The sequence below is a fragment of the Tupaia chinensis genome, unplaced genomic scaffold (assembly GCF_000334495.1).
Source record: "Tupaia chinensis unplaced genomic scaffold, TupChi_1.0 Scaffold138390_1, whole genome shotgun sequence".
NCBI lineage: Eukaryota > Metazoa > Chordata > Mammalia > Scandentia > Tupaiidae > Tupaia > Tupaia belangeri.
Genome location: NW_006198287.1, coordinates 2,459,906 through 2,470,507, shown reverse-complemented (window position 1 = coordinate 2,470,507; position 10,602 = coordinate 2,459,906). Strand labels below are relative to the sequence as shown.

The following is a 10,602-nucleotide window of genomic DNA, read 5'->3' as shown; positions in this document are numbered from 1 at the left end:
AGAAAGAAAGAAAGAAAGAAAGAAAGAAAGAAAGAAAGAAAGAAAGAAAGAAAGAAAGAAAGAAAGAAAGAAAGAAAGAAAGAAAGAATAATTATGTTCTCTCAATTTTGGATGATACTGCCTCACTCAATTTTTGGCTTTCCCACTTTTGCCATAATCATCAGCTTAATTATTATTCCACTATAAATTGTCCTTTTTTTTGTCAGTATTTCCAGTATTTTTTTATGGTTTTAAAATTTGACTAGTGTAAATTTCCTTTTTTTTTTTTTAAGAGGTTTTTGCTATAGGGCATGTGCACTTGCCAGAAAGACAGAGAGAGACAGAAAGCAAGAAATCACCCCCCATTGGGGATGGCCATGCGACAATCCCTTCTCCTCCATTCTCCTCTTGGGATCTTGGGCATGCGCACACACGTGCCTGGCGTGAGTTTAAGCCACCAGGTCCAGGACTTGAACCACGGTCGACTCCATGGGAGTTCAGCAACATAGCCATTACACTAACTGCTGGTCCCTACATGCATGTTGTTCAAGCATCAGGTTCAGAATTCAAACCAGGGTTGGCCATGTGGCATCCAGCTCCTTTATGCACTAAGCCACATAGCCAGCCCCAGATGCTATTAAAAACACTTTATTCATATAACACTGTCCTCTCTTTTCAGAAATTAACAACTTAACAACAACAAAAATAGTTTCTCTTTCATAACAGATCTGAGACAATTCTCTTATTCTTACTGTGGAAAATTTCTCTCATGAGAAATGGAAGATTTCCCTTGCAAAGTAGAGGACTTTTAGTAACAAGGATTTTATATAGTAACATGATTTAACTTCTTGTCTCCTTCAAATGAAGATTGGCTAAAGTTACTGACCTCAGGTGAAATTGAAAGCCCATAGGAAAAAGAAAGTTAGGTATCTGGCTTTCTATAATTAGGTTAATTTGTCACCAAATTTAGAGATTCCAAGGTTTGGAAATTTTCCAACGGAAGCTGTTTTATTTCTTTACTTGTTAAGCTTCACTGACCAAGAGGAACCTCAAGCCCCCAAAAACAAATAAAAGGCCCCGTATTACACTATCTCTGATTATTTACCTCTCTACTGGGCACTCAACCATGAGATTCCATTCCCTTCTTTCTGTTCTTCTCATCTTTGTGACTATAATGCCAAAAGGTAAGGTGTTGAATGACTGTAGAGGTAGGATTTTTAGGAGACCTACTGGATGCTCAGTTATACCATGGTCATCCTGACTCAGACTCAAATGCACTGTCTTGGGGATTCAGAACTCCAACCTAATCATCTTCTTCAGAATTAATGAGGACAAATTGAGAAGCAGGACAAAGAGTTCCATCAACTGAAAATAGAATCCAAGGATGTCATGATTAGAAAATGGGGCCCAAATAGAGAGTTAGGCAGGTAGAGGCTTTAACATGTTACTTAAGATTTGGTATATCAAGCAAATAGTTATAGTCAGGGCCACTCTCCAAAAAGGAGAATGAAGATGGCGGTCATTGTTCATACTTAGTTAATGAAGGGAAGATATGTAATCTATTGGGAGGAATATTTGTGAAGGATAGAAATTAAGCAGATAAGACAGAGCTCAAGTCAGCTGGTGGCAAGGTGGGGTAGGTAACTAGATCCCACATGGCCAATTGCTCTGTTTAAGTCCCAGACCTGGTGGCTTTAAAGACACACTGGGCTGGACTGGCAGTTGGCATGGTGGTTGGGGCACTGAACTGCCACATGGCCAACCACCGCTTGAGTCCCGAAACTGGCAGCTTGCTTTCTTGCTTTCCCTTTCTCTCTGTCTCTCTCTGGTCAAATTTAAAAATAACAATAGGAACCAAGCAGATGGTGTAATGGTTACATAGTCGGACTGCCACATAACCAACCACAGTTCAAGTCCTAGACCCAGATCCTTGAAACTCACATCAAGCACATGTTTGTGCATGCCCAAAATCCCAAAAGAAGGATGAGGACGGGATGGTGGTGTGGCCGTTCCTCCGGAGGGTGATTTCCTCGCTTTCTGTCTCTGTCTCTCTAGCAAGCGCATGTGCCCTATAGCACAATTCTCTTTTTAAAAAAATTATTATTCATAATAAAATTAAATTAATAATTTAATTTAAAAAAACCACTGGGTATATGTGCACACATGCTCAAAATTCTGAAAAGAAGGATAAATATAGAAGAAAGGACTCTAGTATGACCATGCCCCTTGTGGGAGTTTCTCTCTTTTGCTCTTTCTCAGTCTTTCTAAGGAGTACATACCCCTTCTTTCAAATTAAAAATAAATTAAACAACTTAACAAGAAAGGAATACATAAGTTATAAAATATCAATGGTAATGTCGGAGCAGGGGGATCTGTAAAAACTATAAACGGTGAAATGAAGCTTTAATGGAAAAATTTTAAACATAAAGTAAATAATGTAGAAACCACTTTAAGAATCTGAGTTACATCCTAGGGTCCATAGTTTAGAAGTTAAATAATAAGATGTAGAATAAAAGTAAAAAAGAAATATAGTCTCCAGACTGTTTTGCCAGATCTTTATAAGAACTGATAACATTCTTGCCTCTGCTATTAATGTTAGGATGTTGTATCCTGCAAAATAATGTCTGTGATCATTAAACATAAATCTCTTCCTTGATTAATCTGAGATCCTTTTAAATATAATCAAAGCTACTCACTTCTGTGATCCGTGTCTAATCTACAAACATTTTAAGATCTTCCTGACATAGTTGTCTCTTCCTGAAGGAGTTTACATAATTTTCATTTGGTTCTCAGCTTCAGTCAGAAGACACAGTTGTGGTGAGAAACACTATAGTAACATCTAATATGAATTTGTTTGTTAATGATTTAAAATTAGAAGAGACTGGGACCAGCGGGTGGCATGGTGGTTAAGGCACTGGACATTCCCACATGGCCGACTGACTGGGGTTCGAGTCCTGAATCTGGTGGCTTGCTTTCTCACTTCCTCTCTCTCTCACTCTCACCCTCTGTCTCTCTCTGGTCAAATTAAAACATAAATGAATGAATAAATAAAAAATAAAATAAATAATTCTTTTAAAAAAAAAAGAATGATTTTTTTAAAAAATTAAAAGAGACTTTTATGGTCACTTATCTCACTTTAAGAGAAGCTATGTCCACATAAAGAATATCATTTTACTAAGGTCGCACAGGTCATTGTAACATTGAAACTAGAAATGGGTATCATTTATCTGGGTCAGTGTTGTTTACATCAATCTACAGGTGCTAGGCATATAAAAATGGTAACCCTGATTTCTGTCAGTTTTTTTTGCCAGAAAATCTCCTAATAAAATTTTGAGGAAACTAAGGAGATTTTCTTCCATATACAACAACATGGTGAACCTAGAGGACAACATGCTAAATGAAATAACCCAGTCAAAGAAGATAAATACTGCATTATTCCACTTAGATAATTAAAATACTCAAATTCATAGAAACCGATACTAAAATAGTAGTTGCCAAGATCTGAGAAAAGGAGATAATGGGGAGTTGCTGGTCAAGACAGATAGAGTTTTGGCTATACAAGATGAATAAGTTCTAGAAATCAGCTGTACAACATCGTGTCTATATCTATATTAAAAATGTGTTACAAGGGTAGATTTTATATTGAGTGTTCTTAACACAATAAAAAATGTAGGTAGGAAGAACAAGAAAATATTTTAAACTGGAAGCAGAGTTAGTCTCCCCCAAAATAGGACAAGAATCCTCCTGAGACCTCCCTTTCAAGTCATGATATCTCTTCTCCAGAGCAGACAAGGTCAACCTCTTGTTCTTCCCCGATCAGTTATTTTAGAAGGCTGGATTAAGCAAAGTTCTATGATTCGGCACAGGAGTGAATTCCTTTCAAATGCCCAGGTCTCATGTGAACAAAGGACATTAAGGAAACATGGAGGGACCAACAGATGGTGTAATGGTTATGTTGCTCCACTCCTACGTAGTCGATCGTGGTTCGAGTCTTGGATCTGGCAACTTAAAACTCACACCGGGCACGTGTGTATGCATGCCCAACATCCCAACAGGAGAATGTAGGAGAAGGAATTGTGACTTGGCCACAACACTTGGGGCTGATTTCTTGCTTTCTGTCTCTCTATCTCTCCAGAAAGTGCACATGCCGTATCACCCTATAGCAAAAATCTCTATTAAAAAAAAAAAAAAGAGGACACATGGAAAGATCAAAATGCCTCACTTTCACATATTGAAATGTTCTTGGATGCATAATGAAATGAATCTCAGAGCACTCTTTGGCTCAAAGAGAAGAAATTTTTTTTGTTAATCAATTGTGTGCAGTCTCTTAGTACTAAATAGTCCATTTCCAAGCTATCAATGCAATTTAATGATACCACATAACCTCACAATCTCGATTTTGAACCTTGCTGAAACCATTGGGAGTCTGCAATTGATCAGTTGTCTGAAATCTATCTAATAATCTTAGAAACTTTTTAAATACTATATAACTTTTATTTTACAAAATTTCTTTTGAGGAAAATTGGGTGGTTGGATCATAAATAGCTTTGTTAAAGATATATACAAAAACTCCAATCAGGTTTTAAAAAAATCTATTTTCATGAAGAAAATTTCTCCATAGAGATTACAGGTGGCCTGGTGGTGAAGGTGGCTGGATCTCACATGCACAGTTTGTGTCCCAGACCTGACAGCTTAGAAAATACATCAGGCCTGTGTGCATACATGCCCAGAATCTCTAGAGAAGGGAGAAGAAGATAATGCAGCATGGCCAACCCCCTGGGCGGGAGGAGGTTCTCACTTTCTCTCTCTTTATTTCCCACTTTCTGTATCTCTCTGTTGAGCACACACACCCCTGTAACCAAAATTTAAAAAAAGAAAAGAAATTATATAATCTGAAATATCAGTTTATCAATGTAGGATCTAATGATTTTTAAATAATCACAACTTAAATATACATTTCCAGAAAATAATCCATGATATTCTAGGAAAGATAGGAAATGGTTGAGGATTTTTTTTGTTAAATGTTTCTCCCCTTTGTACCTCACACCCACCCTCTACCACAAACACAATATAGAAAGGCTATTTCTAACATAGTTATGAAATGGGGGAATTATTTAGATGGAATCTGAAGGATTGATAACCTTTCTATAAAAGGAGGAGGAGATATGAGCATACACCGTGTGATTAGAATGATACAAGCATGGATGGGAAGCTGGAACAATGGCTACTTCCTCTGAAACAGTGCTTCTTCTTGTAGGCATTGTTGATATTTGATGCAGGACAATTATTTAGATGGGAAATTTAACAAGGTTGTGCCTTATCTACTAAATACCAAAGACACCTCCCTAGCCATGGTGACAAAAACAAACAAGCCCATGCATTTCCAAAGGTAAAGACAATCTCTAAAGGCTTTTAGAAATCAGCCTGCTCCCCCACACTCTTAGGCCCCTTCGCAAAAAAAAAAAAAAAAAAAAAGCACAATTTGGGCATGGTGACACCCACCCCATGTCAAAACTAAAAAAAAGCATCATTTTTTTGTCTAAGTGTCTGAATCTTTCATCTGGTTACTATTGCCTCTCATCCCAAAGCCATTCTTCTGGGAGTTTATTGTTTTATGCACATTTACAATAACTTGATGGCAAATAAATTACATTGTCAACTCTCTTCTCATGCAGGACAGACCGGTGTTATTCCAGGGAAAAAACAGTGTATTCTTTTGAAGGGGGTGTGCAAAGACGGAGGCTGCACCTCCACAGATGACACCATCGGTGTATGTAACGAAGAAAAAAAGTGTTGTAGGAAATGGTGGATACTTGAACCGTATCCAACGCCGATTCCCAAAGGAAAATCTCCTTAGATAGGAGCAGACTGAAAGTTCTTTGAACTTCAGAATGAATGGATAAGTTTCACAGACTCCTGTTTAACCCAATTTACATTTCTCCCTGGATTGGAAATAAATGTTATTCTAATTGTACTGAACCCTGGGACATTAATCCTTGTTGCACATGCTAACCAACTTGCACTGCAAGTATGAAATAATGAACATTTTTCATACCCTAAAGATACTCATATAAAATATGAGTTTATAAATAAAGATCATTTTATTGTGTAAAATAAGAGTAGGAAATAGCAGTAGGTAGTATTTGATTATCTGAAGTGGAATATTAACCTACTTCCTCAACTAGTTCTGAAAAATATATCATTTTCATTACTCATGGGAACATATGTGGAAAACTCTGGTTAGTCTATTAATTGTGTGTCCTTGCTAATATTGCACCTGAAAATTAGTTATACTACCCACCTAGCCATACCAACACTGATCTGTCTCATGTCTCCCCTCTGCTGCACCTTGCTCCTGGAGAAGCTGGAGACCTGCTTTCTACAAGTAAGCTCACCAGGAAGAGCTGGAGAACTGAGAGGCTGAGAGATCAACACACCCAGTTAGTTTTTCCAGATTCACAATCAGATAATTCCTCTTTCTGGGGTTAAGAAAAAGGATGAGAAAGACACCAGAAATATTACATAATATGAGTTTCACAAAAAGGAAAGGAATTTTCTAGAACATGGCTGAATTGTCCAATTTTTAAAAATCAGGTTTTTTGGTTTTTTAATCACAAAGCCCATGATCAACCACCCAGGACAGAGTGGGAGACATTAGAGGTCTAATAGAATAACTATAATCCCATCTTTATGAATCCGATTCTTTAATAATAAGCAATTTCTTTCTAATTATCTTCTTAGAACCACACATGAATAGCTTAGAATTGGTCTCAGAATACTAATTCAAATCCACAGAGTATATTATAGCTATAGCCTAAGATTCACAATGTATTCCTCTTATCATTCCAAATTTTGTGCCAACATGACATGTCAATAATTAAATGACAGCATTAAGATATTTTCAATAAAAATAGGAGATATACAAACTGCCTGATTATGAATTCAAAATAACTGTTTTAAAGAATCTCAGTGAACTTCAAAAATATACAGCAAACATAATTTCAGGAACATAATAATAAACAATATAAGAACCAAACAGAGAGGAAGGGCTGGGTCCATGGCACTACAGTAATGCTCAAGGGAAGCCAGGCTCCACCTAGTGAACACAGTTCAAATTCCTGGCCCGGTCAGTCTGAAACATACCAGGCAGGCATATGAGTGACAAAGAGAAGTTATTTGAAAATATACACTCAGGGCATAAAAAAAGAAAAATGATAAAAATAAATGAAGATTGGGACCAGCAGTTAGCATAATGGCAATGTCGCTGGACTCCCACGTAGCCGACCGTGGTTCAAGTCCTGGACCTGCTGGCTTAAACTCACACCGGGCGCGTGTGCATGCGTCCCCAAGATCCTGAGAGGAGTATGGCGGAGAAGGGATTGCAGTGTGGCCATCCCCTCTGGGGAGTGATTTCTCACTTTCTGTCTCTCTGTCTCTCTCTGTCTGGCGAGCACACGTGCCCTATAGCAAAAACTTCTCCCCCCCAAAAAATGAAGATTACCTGTAAGATGTTAAGAACAGTATCAAGAATGCTAAATTCTGAAAAAAAAAAAAAAAGGAAAAACCAATACCAACCCTCCTCAAACCCTTTTAAAAAATGCAAGAGGAGGGGATACTTCCAAACTCATTTTATGAGGTCAGTATGTTCTTAATACTGAACCCAGAAAGGCACACTATAAGAAAGATTACAGGCCAATATCCCTGATGAACAGACATGCAAAAATCCTCAGCAAAATATTAACAAACAGAGGTCAGCAGTACCTTAAAAGGATCATTGCCATGATCAAGTTACTTTTATCTCTAAGGATGGGTTAACATATCCAAATAAAGAAGTGTTATCACATTAGCAAAATGAAAGACAAAAAAGTTATTATCTTGAGAGATACATAAAAATCTTTTGACATGATTCAATATTCTTTCATGATAAAAATTTACCAGAAATTACATCCAGAAGGAATGTATTTTAAGATAATAAAGACATGGAAAGCTTACAGCTAACATACTCAAGAGTGGAAAGTTGAAAACATTTCCTCTAAAAACAGAAATACAGAAAGGATTCTTCTCGCCACTTCTACTCACTATAGTAGTGGAAGTGATATCCAGATCAATTCCACAAAAGAAAGAAAGAAATGTCACCCAAATCAGAAGTTAAATTATCTCTCTTTGTAGATGGCATGCTCTTATATACAGAAAATTCTATAGGTGCTACAAAAAAACTATTAAAACTAACAAGCAAATGTAGTAAAGTTACAAGATACAAAACCAACATGCAAAAATAAGTAATACTTATACACATTCATAGCATACTGTATAAAAGAGATCATAAGAAAATAATATCATTTAAAATAGCATCAAAAAGAATAAAATATCTAGAAGTAAATGTAATCAAGGATGTAAAAGATCTTATTTTAGTCCACTTTTATGTCACTAACATTACCATACTGGGTAATTTATAGTGAATGTAGGTATATTTGGCTCATGGTTATGAAGGTCAAGGGGCTGCATCTGACGAGGGTCTTCTTGTTAGAGAGAACTCTCTGCAGAGTCTCAGAGTGCCATGGGACAACTCATAGAAGGAATGTACATGTATCCAAGTCTCCATCCCCATGTTTCTGTCTCATTTCCTATCCTTACAAACCCACCAGGATTTAATCATGGGGCCTCCATCATGAAGATCGGATCTAATCCTTATCACTTCCCAAAAACCTCACCTTTTAACACATAGTCTAAGTTTTCACCCTCTTAATCTTGTCACAACCAAATTTCAACACATGAATTTGGGTGGGACACATTCAAACCATAGCAGAGCTGTACACTAAAAGCTATAACACAGTGATGAAAAAAAAGAACAGAAGGAGAAGCAAATAAATAGAAAGATACATCATGTTCATGTGTTGGAGGAATTAATATTGTTAAAAAATTCATAGAAACCAAGATGATTACAGATTCTATGCAAATTGCATCCAAGTTCCAATGATATTTTTCACAGAAAAAGAAAATCCTAACATTTGAAAGGAACCACAATAGACCCCAAAAACCTAAACGGTTTTAAGCAAAAAGAAAAAAAAAAAAAAAAAACAAAGACATCACACTACCTGTTTTCAAAGAATATTACACAGCTGTAGCAATCCAAATAGGATGATACTGTCATGAAAATGAATACACTGACCAATGTAACAGAATTGAGAGCCTAGGAACAACCCATACATTCACAATTCGGTTTTGACAAAGATACCAAGAACACACAGTGGCAAAAGAAGAGTCCCTTCAATAAATGGTGTTGGGGAAACTCGATATACACATACTGAAAAACCAGATAACATATACAAAAATCAAGTCTAAATGGACAAAAGGGGTCTGGCCCTATAGCCTAGCTGTTAAAGGAGCTAGATCCCACACGACCAATCACAGTTCAAGTCCCATCCCTAGTAGCTTGAAAAATACACTCATCACATGTGCATGCATGTCCAAAATACAGGCATAGTGGATAAATGGAGAAGGATTACAACATAACCCTTTTCCATCAGGGGGTGGTCTCTCTGCCTCCCCTCCCTTGTCCAGTCTGTTTTTCTGTTCTCTCTGGCAAGTGCACTCCCTCTAGCAATTTTTTTAATAGATAAAATGCTTAAATGTAAGACCCAAAACTATAAAATTACTATTTTAAAAAATAGGAGGAAAGTTCCAGAACATTGGTCTAGGTAGTATTTTTTTTATATGACCCACAAGCAACAAAGCAAAAATGAACAAATGGAATTTTATCAAACTAAAATGCTTCTGTTTAGAAAAGAGAGCAATTAACAGTGAAGAGACAACCTTAGGCTTGGAGAATATATTTACAAACAATACATGCAAGCATGTGTGTATCTTTGATTCGATTATTACACACTTTGTGTATTTTTTTAAAAAATCATACATTATCCCACAAAAATACTTAAAACAAAAATCAATTTTTTAAATTAATGGATAATAAAATAAAGTACAAGGACTTGAGGCTATTTAAACAACAAAGGTAAGGAAATAATGAATTTAGAAAGTTGCAGCAGAAAAAATATATATATAATGCAACAAGACTCCAAAGTTCTCAGTACTGCTGAGTACAGGGAAGAAAGATACACAATAAATACTTGATTGTCAATTTACTGACTATCTAGTGCCTTTCTTGAGAGCTATTTTCAATAAAACCATTCATTCCCAGGTCAAATTTACTCTTTGATGGTAAATTAACTTGTTTCTTTCAGAGTAACAACTTGTACTTGATAGCTTGATAGCTATCTAATTTTCTTCTCTATGTTCTTTCAAGGCATCTGAGCTTACTTTACTGAAGCCCAATGAAACTTACCCCCAGAATACAATAAACCTTTCTCTGACCCTTTCTTTGATGTCTCTGATCATGGACCCATGAATCACAAAATGTTCTTGAGTTACCTGGGCAGTACTCCAAGCCTGCCTCCTGGCTCAAAATCTCTCAGGCTGGGCAACAAATGTTCATCAAAAATATCAAAGAGTTACTGAAAATTTGTACCCTTAGTGTGCCATAAAGATTTCAATTATTGGCTCTCATAAATTTATGGCTTTTCAGTGTAGACTGTACTTCCAACATTTTTCCTCATGGTTAAGAAACAA

The 10,602-nt window shown here is 36.5% G+C and overlaps 1 protein-coding gene and 1 long non-coding RNA gene across 2 annotated transcripts in view; one reads left to right on the top strand and one right to left on the bottom strand.

Moving 5' to 3' along the window:
* The window catches only part of LOC102489437 (uncharacterized), a 154,567-nt gene that overhangs the window by 35,824 nt on the left and 108,141 nt on the right, over nucleotides 1–10,602 (bottom strand). The window lies entirely within an intron of this gene.
* Nucleotides 1,092–5,959, top strand: DEFB130B (defensin beta 130B). The gene is made up of 2 exons (XM_006161236.1): nucleotides 1,092–1,163; nucleotides 5,655–5,959. The coding sequence occupies exons 1-2, from the start codon at nucleotides 1,106–1,108 to the stop codon at nucleotides 5,834–5,836; spliced, it is 240 nt and encodes a 79-aa protein (XP_006161298.1). The 5' UTR covers nucleotides 1,092–1,105; the 3' UTR covers nucleotides 5,837–5,959.